Source organism: Dipodomys ordii, unplaced genomic scaffold, assembly GCF_000151885.1.
Source record: "Dipodomys ordii isolate 6190 unplaced genomic scaffold, Dord_2.0 Scaffold7, whole genome shotgun sequence".
NCBI classification, from domain to species: Eukaryota; Metazoa; Chordata; class Mammalia; order Rodentia; family Heteromyidae; genus Dipodomys; species Dipodomys ordii.
Window position 1 is genome coordinate 5,024,157 of NW_012267223.1, and position 14,594 is coordinate 5,038,750.

The 14,594-nt window shown below is 50.1% G+C and overlaps 1 protein-coding gene across 4 annotated transcripts in view; it reads left to right on the forward strand.

Moving 5' to 3' along the window:
* The window catches only part of Milr1 (mast cell immunoglobulin-like receptor 1), a 12,748-nt gene extending 5,858 nt beyond the window's left edge, over positions 1 to 6,890 (forward strand). The window contains exons 4-8 of one of the 4 annotated variants that reach the window (XM_013037767.1): positions 2,270 to 2,377; positions 3,776 to 3,865; positions 4,395 to 4,493; positions 5,844 to 5,912; positions 6,564 to 6,890. In XM_013037767.1, the coding sequence (XP_012893221.1) occupies positions 2,270 to 2,377; positions 3,776 to 3,865; positions 4,395 to 4,493; positions 5,844 to 5,912; positions 6,564 to 6,631 (434 nt within the window). In that variant the 3' untranslated portion in view covers positions 6,632 to 6,890. The remainder of the gene's footprint in view (positions 1 to 2,269; positions 2,378 to 3,775; positions 3,866 to 4,394; positions 4,494 to 5,843; positions 5,913 to 6,563) is intronic. The other 3 variants (XM_013037768.1, XM_013037769.1, XM_013037770.1) reach the window with 3 other exon arrangements.
* The last annotated feature ends 7,704 nt before the right edge of the window (positions 6,891 to 14,594 follow it).

Consider the following 14,594-nt stretch of genomic DNA (forward strand, 5'->3'; position numbering starts at 1 on the left):
GTGGCTCACGCCTGTAATCCTAGCTACTCAGGAGGCTGAGATCTGAGGATCACAGTTCAAGTACTTTTTTTTGGCGGGGGGGGGGGGGTTCAGTCGTGGGGCCTGAACTCTGGGCCTGGGTGCCATCCCTCAGCTCTTCAGCTCAAGGCTAGAGCTCTACCACTTGAGCCACAGTGCCACTTCCGGCTTTTTTCTTTCTTCTTATGTGGTGCTGAGGAATTGAGGCCAAGGCCTCATGCATGCAAGTCAAGCGCTCTACCACTGAGCCACCTTCCTAGCCCCTGAGGATCACAGTTCAAAGCCAGCCCAGGCAGGAAAGTCCATGAGACTCTTATCCCCAATCAACCACTCGAAAAGCGAAGTGGCACTGTGGCTCAAGCTGTAGAGCACTCGCCTTGAGCTGAAGAGCACAGAGACAGCGCCCAGGCCCAGAGTTCAAGCCCCACGACCGACAAAAAAAAGAAAGAAAGAGCCAGGCACCGGTGGCTCACGCCTGTAATCCTAGCTACTCAGGAGGCTGAGATCTGAGGATCACGGTTCAAAGCCAGCCCCGGGAAGGAAAGTCCATGAGACGCTTATCTCCAGTAAACCACTCAAAAAGCGGAAGTGGTACTGTGGCTCAAGTGGTAGAGCACTCACCTTGAGCTGAAGAGCGAAGGGACGGCGCCCAAGACCGGAGTTCAAGCCCCACAACCGACAAAAAAAAAGAAAGAAAGAAGAAAGAGTCTCATGAACTTTCCTGGATTTGCACTGTGATCCTTAGAACTCAATCTCCTAAATAGCTAGGGTTACAGATGTGAGCGCTTGGCCCTTGTTTTTTTTGTTTTGTTTTTTAGCTTTCTGAAACACAGTTGGTTCATCTGTGGAATAACCTTGCAGAACTGTGGTGACGGTCAGATGAAAGCATGCTGGACACACGGAAGATATTCAGCCATTATCCTCCTCCCCTGTAACACTTCTGCTGATGAACTATATAACAAATGATAGAGTTGGATTCGCTCACAAAAGAGAGCCTGGCTAGGCAGAACCTGCCAGAACTCCGTATTTCCCATAGAGAGTTTCCTTTGGATCTGTTCAACAGAATAGTGTCTGCTGAAGAAGTAGAACGTAATTTTGGGTCCGGTCGTGGGGCCTGAACTCGGCCTGGGCGCTGCCCCTCAGCTCTTCAGCTCAAGGCTAGAGCTCTACCACTTGAGCCACAGCGCCACTTCCGTCTTTTTTCTTTTTGCTTATGTGGTGCTGAGGAATCGAACCCAGGGCCTCATGCATGCAAGGCAAGTGCTCTACCACTGAGCCACCTTCCCAGCCCTGACAACTGAATTCTTTACATGGAAAAAAAGCATTAGAGAAAATGGTATTTGAGGGATGACAGTAAAGGCAATTGTCTCTGAACTTGGAACTGGATTGCTGACAAAAGTATATTGATTACCAAGAGTAAAAAGAATGTGAATCTGGGTGGCCGTGGCTCACGCCTGTAATCCTAGCTACTCAGGAGGCTGAAATCTGAGGATCGCAGTTCTACACCAGCCAGGGCAGGAAAGTCTGTGAGATTCTTATCTCCAATTAAGCACCAAAAAAGCCAGAAGTGGAGCAATGGCTCAGTGGTGGCATGCTAACCTTGAGCAACAAAGCTCAAGGATCGTGCCCAGGCCTTGAGTTTAAGCCCCAGGACTGGCATCAAGAGAGACACCAAGAGAGAGACAGAGACAGAGACAGAACATGAGATCTGAGAGAGAGAGAGAGAGAGACAGAGAGAGAGAGAGAGAGACAGAGACAGAGAGAGACAGAGCGCTAGAACTCAGGACCTGGGCACTGTCTTTTAACTTTTCTCAAGGCTGGTGCTCTACCACTCAAGCCACACCTCCACTTTGTGGCTTCTTTTTGCTGGTTCAGAGTCTCACAGACTTTCCTGCCTGGGCTGGCTTTGAACCTCCAATCCTCAGATCTCAGCTTCCTGAGTAGCTAGGATGACAGAGCACTTGACAATAATCACCTTGTTAAATGCAGTGCTGTCCTCCTCTGCCTTGTGGAAGATGGTCTTGACTTTCTTCCTTTTTTTTTTTTTGTGGTCTGAGACCAAGACTTGAACTCAGAACCTGACACTTTCACTCATTGGCAGGAGCCAGCCTTCCAAACTCCCTGATCTTGACTTTGCGCAGTCTCAGGGCTGCGATGACTCTGAGTTGTCGGTGCGTTCTAGTCCGGGAGCTGGCGCACAGTGGGTCGGTGAGCTTGCGTGCACCCTTTCAGCAGCCCTGTCTTCCTCCAGATGACAGCTGTCCTTTATGCCTCCTGCCTCTGCTGGTTCCTGTGTTACTGGTGCTGCTGGCAATCATCCTGATTCTGGTGTTTTGGATCCGACCAAAATACAAAGCAAGTAAGTGGGTTTCCACTGTTTCCCCTGAGGTTGGGCGGAGTGTGAGGAGGAAGGGAAGAGGAAGAAATCGGGGAGAGGAGAGAGAGAAGGAGACACAGGCCTGGGAGTGGCTCTGGGCCGAGCAGTCATTGTCCTTTGGGACTTGGTGGCAGACAGCTGGCCTCCCTGGCGGCCAGTGCGCATGCTCACCCAGCCCGTTGGTTTAATGTTCTTGTTGCCTTCTCAAAATTCCCAATTTTGAGATTCTTTTTGAAATTAGAGTCAAATAGACCTAACATGGACTCGACTATTTTTTTTTAAGGTGCTAGGAATCAAAATCAGGGTTTGGCCCACACTAGCCAAATGTTCCGCCTTCCAGTTTCACCCAGCCCCCATTTTAACCTTTTTTTGGGGGGGAGGCTAAGGGCAGTATTTGGATTTGAACTCAAGGCTTTACATCCCTAGACAAGCACGGTAGAACTTGAGCCTGGCTTCAGCCCCTTTTTACTTTTTAGACAGAGTCTGGCTTTTTCCAGGGTCCTGGACTGTATTCCTCCTATTTATGCTTCCCAAGTAGCTGGGGTGACAGGCAGGCGCCTAGCTTTTTCTTTTCTGTCAGTCCGGGGGCTTGAACTCTGGCCTAGGTGCTGTCCCTGAGCCTCTTTGTGCTCAAGGCTAGCCACTTGAGCCACAGCTCCACTTCTGGCTTTTCCTGAGTAAATTTATTGTAGATAAAAGTCGCACAGACTTTCCTGCCTGGGCTGGCTTTGAACCTTGATCCTCAGATCTCAGCCTCCTGAGTAGCTAGCATTACAGGTGAGAGCTCCTGGCTCCTGGCTTTGTGGCCAGCTTTTTATTGGTTGAGATGGGGTCTTTAGAATTTTTGGCCCATACTGGCCTTAAACCCTTGATCCCCCCATTCTCTGCCTCCTGAATAGCCATGATTAGAGGCATGAGCCACCGGCACGCAGATCATTACCTACCTTTTGAGCTGTTCCAAAGCCTCTGCTAGAGTGTTTTCTGGAAAGGAAAGAAAATGTGGCCATATCCAATAATCTCATAGGCAAAGAATGTTTCTCACTGGTCTGGAAGCCTACCAGAGGGCTGCACTAGCTAAAGCTACGGCTTTCCCTCATTGGACAACTGAGGCCCTCAAACAGGCCACTCTCAAAACTTGGGAGGATTCTGCTCTTTGGCAGTGAAGACATAGCAAAGAAACTGAACTGGTTCTGGTTGACGCATTCTGAGCCAGGTATGGTAGCATCTGACTGCAGTCCCAGCACTCAAGAGCCCGAGGCAGGGAGATCTTGAATTCGAGGCCAGCCTGGGTTCCCTAGAGAGAGTCTGTCTTAAAAAAAAAAAAAGAGCAATAAAATAAAATTGGAAAAACAATGCAGGATTCTGTACCAATTTGTGCAGGAAAATCTATGAGAGTGAAGGGGCCCACGGACTCCGGAGCTCTGTCCTTGGACAGCGAACTGTATGCAAACCCCTGTAGTCCTCAATCAAGTAAGAGAGCGGGGGTGGGGTTTGGGTGGGGTTTTGGTGGGGTTTGGGTTGGTGAGGGAGCCTTCTCTTTATTATTATACACGGTATGTGTGTGTGAGAGAGAGTGGGAAGGGAGGGAAGGAGGGAGGGAGAGAAAGGGTGATTGATCCCAGGGCCTTACATGGAGACATGGAGATCTTGAGTTCGAGGTCAGCCTGGGGTACATAGGGAGAGTCTTTAAAAAAAAAAACAAAAGAACAAGCCGGGCGCCAGTGGCTCACGACTGTCATCCTAGCCACTCAGGAGGCAGGGATCTCAGGATCACAGTTCAAAGCCAGCCCTGGCAGGAAAGTCCAAGAGATTCTTATCTCCAATAAACCACTAGAAAATTGGAAGTGGCGCTGTGGCCCAAGAGGTAGAGGGCTAGGCTTGAGCTGAACTGAGGGACAGCGCCCAGGCCCAGAGTTCAAGTTCCACAACCAACCAACACACACACACACACAAAGAGCAATAAAATAAAATTGGTAAACAATGCAGGATTCTGTACCAGTTTGTGCAGGAAAGTCTACGAGAGTGAAGGGGCCCATGGATTCCGGAGCTCTGTCCTTGGACAGCCAACTGTATGCGAACCCCTGTAGTCCTCAACCAAGTAAGAGAGCAGGGGTGGGGTTTGGGTGGGGTTTGGGTTGGTGAGGGAGCCTTCTCTTTATTATTATACACAGTATGTGTGTGTGAGAGAGAGTGGGAAGGGAGGGAAGGAGGGAGGGAGAGGGAGATTGATCCCAGGGCCTTCTTAAATGGAGATGTGAGTTAAAAAGTAGAACTGAACGAAGCTGGGCACTGGTGGCTCACACCTATAATCTTAGCTACTCAGGAGGCTGAGATCTGAGGATCACAGTTTGAAGCCAGCTCTGGCAGAAAAGTCCATGAAACTCTTATCTCCAATAAACTACTCAGAAAAAGCTGGAAGTAGAACTGTGGTTCAAATGGTAGAACGCTAGCCTTGAGCACAAAGAGGCTCAGGGACAAGTGCCCAGGCCCTGAGTTCAAGCCCCAGGACCAACAACAACAACAAAGTAGAACTGAGAGCAGGAATGCACTGTCCCCCATTCTGGTATTGGTCTCATTTCAGATGCCAGCTCTCTCACTGGTACTCTGAGCTTGGTGACATAGAGGAGGCCATAATTGATCTGTCACACACTTTTCTCAACCTATTTTGGAGGGTTGTTTTTTGTTTTTAATTTTTTTTTTTTTTGGTCAGTCGTGGGGCTTGAACTCTGGGCCTGGGCACTGTCCCTGAGCTCTTCAACTCAAGAAGAGTGCTCTACTACTTGAGCCAGAGCACCACTTCTGGTTTTCTAGTGGTTAATTGGAGATAAGAGTCTCATGGACTATCCTGAGTAGCTAGGATTACAGGCGTGAGCCACTGGTACCCAGTTGTTTTTTGGTTTTTAACATCGGTGTGGAATGATTCACACTAAGTTTCAAATGAATTTGGTGAGCTTGTGATTCTCCTTTTTCAGACTCTTGATCTCTGGGATCACAGGCAGGTGCTGCCGCACCAGCTAGACAACCTCCTTTTTGTAAAACATTATTTATTCATCGACAAATACAGTAATAACGTATCCCTTGGTTGAGCACAACATTTTTGTTTTGTTTTTTTCCTGGCTTATAAGTGCTGGGGATTGAACTCAGGGCCTCACACACTCGGCACGTGCCAATGACAGTAAGAATCTGGTACCTTGCTGTTCACGGCTATCCTCAAGGTGTACAATCATAGTTACCTCTCAAAGCAGGCATGGCATCCGGGGCCTGCCTAGCCCAGAGCTGGTCCCAGCCGGCTTTGGGTACAGGGCTCAGTCATATGCCTGCCCTGTCCAGCACCCTTGTGTCATCTAAGCGGGAGAGGGTAAGTGCTCTGTACAAAGTCCCCAGACTCCACGCTGTCCCACGTGGGCAGAGAACTGGCCCACTACCTCCTGTGCTTTGTCTTTACCAGGGTCAGAATCCACTCAGGAGATACAATACGCCACTCCAGTGTTCCAGGAGATGTCAACTTGGAAGCAAGGTCAGCCCAGTGGGAACCAACAGTATCATAAAAGTCTCTTATCAAGAGATGGAGGGGGGCTGGGAAGGTGGCTCAGTGGTAGAGCGCTTGCCTTGCATGCATGAGGCCTTGGGTTCGATTCCTCAGCACCACATAAACAGAAAAAAAGCTGGAAGTGGCGCTGTGGCTCAAGTGGTAGAGCGCTCGACTTAAGCTGAAGAGCTGAGGGACAGCGCCTCATGACCGACAAAAACAAAACAAAACAAAAAAAGAGATGGAGAAATGGGAAATGGGGAACAATGCCCTCCCAAACTCGAGAGGAGAATTCAAGGTCATTACTGAACACTACCAAGAACAGATTACTTAATCCAGTCCGAATAAACCAGTTTCTCCTGATTTCCCTTGCTTCTCATTGTTAGTATTGTTCATGACCGGGACTCTACCACTTGAGCTATGCCTCCAGTCAGGCATTTTTCTGGTTCATTGGAGATGAGTCTCTTGGATGTTTCTGCTAAGGCTGGCTTCAAACCTTGATTCTCAGAGCTCAGCCTCCTGAGTAGCTAGGATTACAGGTGGGAGCCACTGGCCTTCGGCTAGCAGTCGGGTTCATTTTTAGGGCCCCTCTGGGCAGATAGCCATAGCTCCCTCAACTGTGTTTCCCTTTTATTTTAGAAGACTATCACATTTCTGAGATTCGTTCTGTCTATTGTGAGCTCAACTTCTCAACTGTACATAACTGACTCCATCTCAGGAAGCTGATCGACATGAAGAGACAGCAAACTCGTCTGCCACTTAAAATGTCTAGCCTGGTCCCGCGAGTGAAGCCTGGGTTTTTCACACCTGAATGCTATCGCCTGGCTCAGGGGTGCATCTTTTCTTGCCATCACACATACTTTGGACAGGTGGGACCCTGCAGGTAGCAGCTTTTGAGGACTTTGGCGCGGGGGCCTGATTTTCAAAGAATAATCTTAAGCCACGCTGCCAAGTGCACCCTGCAGCCACTGGGTTGTCTGTTCCTGGGTCCTTCAAGGGTTCACAAGCAAAAGCACAAAGCACAATCCATCCACATTTCAAAGCAGCCCACCTAGCCAGGCACTGGTGGCTTGTGCCTGTAATCCTAGCTACTCAGGAGCCTGAGATCTGAGGGTTGAAATCTGTCTGCCTGGACAGACAAATCTGAGACACTCTTATTTCCAACTAACTAGCAAAAAGTCAGAGTGGAGGCATGGCTCAAGTGGTAGAGTGCCATCTTTGAGTGAAAAAGCTAGCCGGGCGCTGGTGGCTCATGCCTGTAATCCTAGCTACTCAGGAGGCTGAGAACTGAGGATTGCGGTTCAAAGCCAGCCCGGGCAGGAGAGTCCGTGAGACTCCTATCTCCAATAAACCACCACAAAACCGGAAGTGGCCCTGTAGCTCAAGTGGTAGAGCGCTCGCCTTGAGCTGAAGAGCTGAGGGACAGTGCCCAGGCCCAGAGTTCAAGCCCCATGACTGACAAAAAAAAAAAAAAAAAGCTAAGAGACGGCATCCAGGTCAAGTTTAAGCCTAGGTACTGGCACCGGCACGCACGCACACTCACACAAAGATCTTTTATTTACAAGCCAGTATATCAAAAATGTTATCAGCATGTGCCACTGGCCCTGGTGCACAGGTAACAGGCGGCGCTGTGCAGGCTTACTGCATTGGGCCTTCATGCGGTTGGCCTCCACTGGATCTGGCAGCCTATGTACAACCAGGTCCAGGCCTGACCATGACACTAGATGCCCCCCCCAATCTGGTTTTATATTCTGTATGTCCCCCCTCCTCAACACTGTAGCTTGTTCCACTCTGGGATCCCCTGGCTCCTGGGGAGAGCTAAGAGCCTGCTTCCCCTGGAGGGCCCGTCCTCCCCGACCCCAGCTCCGGAGAGCAGACAGGGATGGCTCTTCAGGAAGCCATGTGAAATTCTATGAAGCAAACAGAAAGTGCTTGCCGGGAGCTGGGAGCAGAGGGGCTGAGAAGTGACTACAAGTGTCAGCGATGACAGGGTTTCAGTGAGAATGTTCTAGAAATGGATGGCGGTGATAGGTGTGCAACAATATGCATTTCTCGACACTGAATGAATACCTAATATTGAGACAATGGTATATTTTATGTCATGTATATTTTAGCACAATAAAAGACTATCGTGAAGGGTCTGTATCACCAGGCTTTGTGTGTGTGTGTGTGCGCGCGCGTGTGTGTGCGCGCGCGCGTGTGTGTGTGTGTGCGTGTGTGCGTGTGTGTATTATCACCAAGGCTTGAAGTCTTGGTTGTATGTGGGTGTGTGCTAGTACTGAGGCTTGAACTCAGGGCCTGGATACTGTTCTTTAGCTTTTTTTGCTCTAGGCTGGTGGCCTACCACTTGAGTCACAGCTCTATGTATGGCATTTTGCTGGTTAGTTGGAAATGAGTGTCTCAGATTTGTCTGCCCAAGCTGACTTCAAATTTCCTTTCTTTCTTTCTTTTTTGGTAATTAGAGATAAGAGTCTCACAGACGTTCTTATCCTGGCAGGCTTCAAACCATGATCCTCAGATCTCAGCCTCCTGAGTGGCTAGGATGACAGGTAGAAGCCACCAGCGGCCAGCTTGCATATAGCTTATTGCCAAGGAGTGGGGGGGGGTGCTGTTCCCTAGCAAGAGTGTGAGATATGGGGTCTGCCTGTGCAGAGCGCGGGGAGGAGGGTCAAGGTCTCCACAGGCACACGTCCAAGGTGCGCCGCTCGCTCCCGTACATGCCTGCGGGGAGGGGAGCTGCTGCCACTCTGCCCAACCTCCTTCAAGTCCGCACAAGGCTTTGCTCAAATCCTGGCCTCCATTCTCAGCACAGTGTGCCCTTCAGCTGCGGGAGAGGAAGGCAGCGCTGAGCGCTGGCTCCGGGCCTCCGGGCCTCCGGGCTTGCCCTGAATCCCGAGCCTGTCATTTTCTGCTCGCAAAGCGTCTGAAGCAGGCAGGTAGCCGAAGCCCTGCACTCCCCACCCACCTCAGCACCGCTGCCCCAACCTTTCAAGTGCTGCCGCGATTGCATAACCCAGCACCTCCCTTCCAGGAGCACTGCGCCTGGAGCACTGCGCCTGCTCCTCTACCTGGGGGAGGGAGGGACTCTTAGAACCTCCCCTCCCCCTTCCTTGCTGCTATCCATCCACTGGGAGCAAATCCATTCCTCCAGGCCTACCTCCCCATCCCGGGACTAGACCTGGGAGCAGTCTGAGATGAGGACTTCCATGCAAATCATACATCTTAGACTGGGCAGGTGGCTCAGTGGTAGAGTGCTTGCCTCGCATGCAGGAGGTCCTGGGTTCAGTTCCTCAGCATCACATAAACAGAAAACGCTGGAAGTGGCGCTGTGGCTCAAGTGGTAGAGCACTAGCCTTGAGTAAGTAGGTCAGGGATAGTGCCCAGGCCCTGAGTTCAAGCCCTAGGATCACACATCATGCAACTCTGCAGGAAAGACCAGCGCTAAGGAACACTGGAGTTGGTCACGTGATCCTGGCAGAGCCTCTTGAGCGCTGGCCGCAGGTTGTCCCAGGAGGGGACGCCTCCCTCCCCCCCCCCCCCGGGCTGGGTCAGCGGGCGACTGGAGCAGGCCTCTGCTGCCATCTCACTGAATAGCCACAGAACCAGACATAAGTGGTGTGAGAGGGAAGCTCGCGCTCCTATTACTGCCGTTACTGTGCACAGCAAATCTGCCACGCGATGAGCCACGGGCACCCTGACACCACAGGCAGGGCCTTCCACACACAAGGCCCTTGGCGGGGTCAGACTCCAATGCTAGAAGCACCCCAGGGCTCCTCCCCTCCCTACCCACAGGAAGCCCCGCCCACCCCTCAGCGCCAACAGCCACCTTTCGCCTTTCTAAGCTGGCCATCTGCCATGGGAGTACCCTCTCACCCTGTTGGGCTCTGACACCTGTCTTACCCTTAAAGGCCCCAGCGCCACGCTGCACTGACCTTCCGCTGCGTAGACATCCAACACCCTACTCTGGATCCTAACACTCGGGTCCCTGGTTCCTCTCCATCTTTGCCTGGACATGCACTCAGCGCCTTCTGGTGGCCTCCACACTGAATTGTCAGGGAGGGAAGAGGAAGAGAACTGACTACTAGCTTTTCCATTTCAGCAGTCATGTTTTTCATGTCTAGGAGGTTATTTCAAATGCACATAGTCTTTCCGTTTAATTTGAAATCCAGCACATATTACCCCAAAAAAATGCACAAGAGGAAGTACATAGTTGCATAGATTAGATGGAGAAACCACCAATCCACCACGGGGGCAGATGGGACGTTGCCCAAAGCTGGAAAGCCTCTTCCCACTTCTTTGAGATCAAAGTTCCATCTCCAACTCAGCTCCTCGGATATGAGAATCACTGGTTTTCTCTCCAGTTTGCCCACCTGGGTGAGCATTCGTAACAGTGTCTGGGCGTCACCCAGCCTTGTCACTTTCCCTAGGTCCTCAGCAGAAGGGACAGATCTCCACTAAACCTGGTAGGACACTGAGCCAGCAAGAGCAGGATGTCAGGGACTGAGCCAGCAAGAGCAGGAAGGTCAGGGACTGCCCCAGAGATGGGAGCTCAAACCCCCTGAGTCACTGATAAGAGGAACAGGAGTCCCACAATGTGTGAAGATAAAAGTGAGTTCTACATTGGGGGGAAGATAAAGTTGAGTCCCACATTGGGGGAAAGATAAGAAGAAGATACAATCTTTTCCTGGAAGGACCAAGCCTGTCCTCAGGCAACCCACAGGCTTACAATATCAGCCCCTGTTTCTGAGGGATGGGGGGGGGCAGGTGGGGGTGGGGATTATGAGTGGTGTGTGTGTGTGTGTGTGTGTATGTGTGTGATGGAGTCTTACTCTGTATCCGAGGATAGACTAGAATCCTGCCTCAGCCTCCTGAATGCTGGGATTATAGGCACGTACCACCACACCTGGCTAATAATCTGGTAAAATACAAATATGGAAACAGCACACTGAACAGAAAATACCCAATAGGTAAGAGTGTAATTTAGTTTCATTTATTGTCTGCTCTCAGAAGTGACTTCTTCAGTGCCACCTCTAAGTCCCCTGCACTTCACACAAAATCCCTTGCAGCGGAAAGTGTGTGTCCTCCGTGACTGCTGATCATTAAGCATGGCTGTCTGCAGTCGTGGTGGCTGCTGCTCCGAGGCTCAGGCCAGGCCCTGCGGGAGTGTTTCCCACAGGCGTCCTCTCGCCCTCTGGAGGTCATTTGGCATTCCCATTTTACACTTAGCACAGCGGGGGCTGGAACTCTGCTCTGCTGGAGTGAAGGCCAGGAATCCAAAGGCTTTTCTCTGCCTGTCTACCCAGCTTTCTGACTTGAGATCAGAGTGTAAATGACACCCCAGATGGCGTGTGCACCTCATCCCTGAGACCCAGAATTCACTTGTCTCATGAAGAGGAAGGAAAGCGGAGCGCGCTAGGGTCTGAGGTGGAGACGGGGAATAGAGGGTCTTCCCCAGTGAAGGCTGTGATTCCCGGGGCCCTGTCATTGCTGGGTCTTGTTTCCTCACTGGGCAGGTCCATAGTGGGGGAAGCCAGGTGGTTGTGGGGATAGGTTCTTCCGGGCCAGGGACCCTCAGCCCAAGGGATTCCCTGATGCCAGCCAATAGTGGTTTGTCATTCCAGGGCCTACACGGAGCCACTGTTGGGTCTGAACAGAGCCAGTGCCTGCTGCCATCACTCTACTAACTCCCTGCCACCGTCGGCATTAATAACGTCACCTTCATGGTGACTGGCATCCTGACACTTGGGAGAACCCTTTTGGCACTCTCACTATTAGTCAACGCAGGAACGACTGGAGCCTCCTGACCAATGTTAAAACCTTGCTACCCACCTCCTCCTGCGGCCCGTCTTTTCTCTGCAGAAGAAAGGGCATCATCTTCTTCCTCTCAGCATCTGGAGGACTCAGGGCTCCGCCCTGCGCATCGTCATCCACAGTGGTCCTTCAGCTCCTCCCGCAGCTTGGCCTCCTGCCACAGATCACCAGACACGCGTCCTTTCTCCTCCTCAGCTATCTGGAGGGACCTGAGGACTTTGGACACTTTCAGCAATATCTTCACGCACACAAAGCACAGTGAGCCGTGCTGGAATGCCATTTGACGCATGGCAGTTCCGTCCTACCAGGGTGGAACACAGTGTCCCTCACATCCTGGGACTTGAAAGACAATAAAACAGCCAGGCACCGGTGGCTCACGCCTGTCATCCTAGCTACTCAGGAGGCTGAGATCTGAGGATCACAGTTCAAAGCCGGCAAGAAAAGTCCGTGAGACTCTTATCTCTGATAAACCACTAGAAGACCGAAAGTGGTGTTGTGACTCAAGTGGTAGAGCACTGGCCTTGAGCTGAAGAGCTGAGGGACAGTGCCCAAGCCCCAGGATAGACAAAAAAAGAAAAGACAATAAAACAACCCAACAAAAACCAGTAGAAACTACCAAAGAATATTAACATGTCAAAATAACCATGAGCCAACATGAACAGGCAGGCTCCTGGTGGCCACGGATGGGAATGTGTGAAGATCGTGATTCCTAACTCCACAGGAGAAGGGTCCTGCCCTGACCCTACTTTTTTCATACCTCTAGTAAGCAGATAGGAGGTGAGACGTCTTTTTTCATAGTACTACTTCAGTTAACTAAGACCAGAATATCACCATTTTTCAAACAAACTGATCTAGGCATTGATTGACCAGTGGTCAGCATGTTCAAAAAGAAACCAGACATTATTATAGCACCATGGTGAAAACAAATAATAACAAAAAACACCCATGAAACACTTGTCCTCCAAACACTGAACTCTGGCCAGGTGCCAGTGAGTGGTTCATGCCTGTAATCGTAACTACTCAAGAGGCTTACATCTGAGGATCATGGTTCAAAAGCAGCCCAGGCAGGAAAGTCTGTGAGTCTCTCTATCTCCAATTAATCACTCAAAAAGCTGGAAGTAGAGCCGTGCCTCAAGTGGTAGAGTGCTAGCCTTCAGCACAAAAGCTCAGGGACAGATCCCAGGCCCGGAGTTCAAGCCTCAGAACCACACACAAAGAAGTAGAAACTGAACTCAAGGGCTTGAGGTATGACTCAAGCCAGAGGTCCTGCCTAGCAAGCACAAGGCTTACTTCAGTCCTCAGTTACCACCACAAAATGGAACCTGAGGCACCCTGGAGTCAACTCCCAATCTACTGGACCTCTGAGGACAGGTTGAGCCACACCACAGAGGTACGCTACACTAACAGGCTTCACAGGAGGGCTCAGGTGCTACAGCGATTGTCTGGTATGCATGAGGTCCCAGGCTCCAACCCCAGTACCACAGAACAAATATGCAAACAAGCAAGCAAATAACGTTTAAAAAAAGTTTAAATACAATAGACAAAATCTAAATAGCCAAAAACCAACCTGAGATCAATTATAGAACATGTCTATTGGAATCAGACATGAAATAAGTTACAATGGTTAAGATTACCCCTAACATTTATTTTCAAAAATCAATGTTATAATTTTTAGTTTAGTTTTAGGATATTTGATATTTGGGCTGGGTGCTAGTGCTCATGCCTAGAATCCTAGCTACACAGGAGGCTGATATATGAGAATCGTGGTTCAAAGCCAATCTGGGCAGAAAAGTCCCGGTGAGACTCTCACCTCCAATTAACCACTCAAAAGCTGAAAGTGAGGTTATGGCTCAAACTGGTAGAGTGCTAGCCTTGAGAAAAAGAACTCCGACAGCGCCCAGGCCCTGAGTTCAAGCCCACAACCAAAAAAAAAAAAAACAAACATTCTTTTTTAAAAAAATATTTGGCAGTATAAATGTAACAGACTCTATAGAAGCACACTTGAAATGGATTTTAAAAACATTTGAAACACACCATAGAGAGAATAAGACACTACTATGGCCCCAAGAGAGACATTCTTAGATACTCATTGGTTTAGGACCATGACCCAGTTCTGACCAATGAAATATAAACAAGTCTTCTGATAGGGAAGCTTTTGCTTTCCTAATTAAAATGGGAAGACTCCTGACTACCGGTTCCTAATTTAGAAGGTGGACAAGACGGCTGAGAATACAGCAACTGGCTGCAATCATACGGTAACAAACAGAAAGACAGAAGTCAGCAGACTAAAGATGGTGAAGCAGAAGCCTGGCACAGGTGGCTCACCCCTGCAATCCTAGCTACTCAGGAGGCTGAGAGCTGAGGATCGCAGTTCAAAGCCAGCCCGGGCAGGAAACTCAGTGAGACTTTTATCTTCAATAAACCACCAGAAAACTGGAAGGGCGGTGTGGCTCAAGTGGTAGAGTGCTCGCCTTGAGCTGAAATGCTCAGGGATAGTGCCCAGGCCCAGAGTTCAAGCCCCATGACTGAAAACAAAACAAAACAAAGAAAGATGGTGAAGTATTAAAATAGCCTGAGTCAGTCCTGAGCCATAAAGTTACACTAGTGACAGACCACCTATCCTCATTTGCTCTTTGGAGACAAGATCTCACTATGTGGCCCAGGCTGGCCACTAATTTGTGATCCTCTGACTTTAGCCTCCCAAATGCTAGTATGCCACCATGCTCAGCTTTTGGGCTTCTTGTGAGATAAGAAAAACTCCAATTTGGGGCTGGGAAGGTGGCTCAGTGGTAGAGCGCTTGCCTTGCATGCATGAGGCCCTGGGTTCCATTCCTCAGCACCACATAAGCAAAAAGAAAA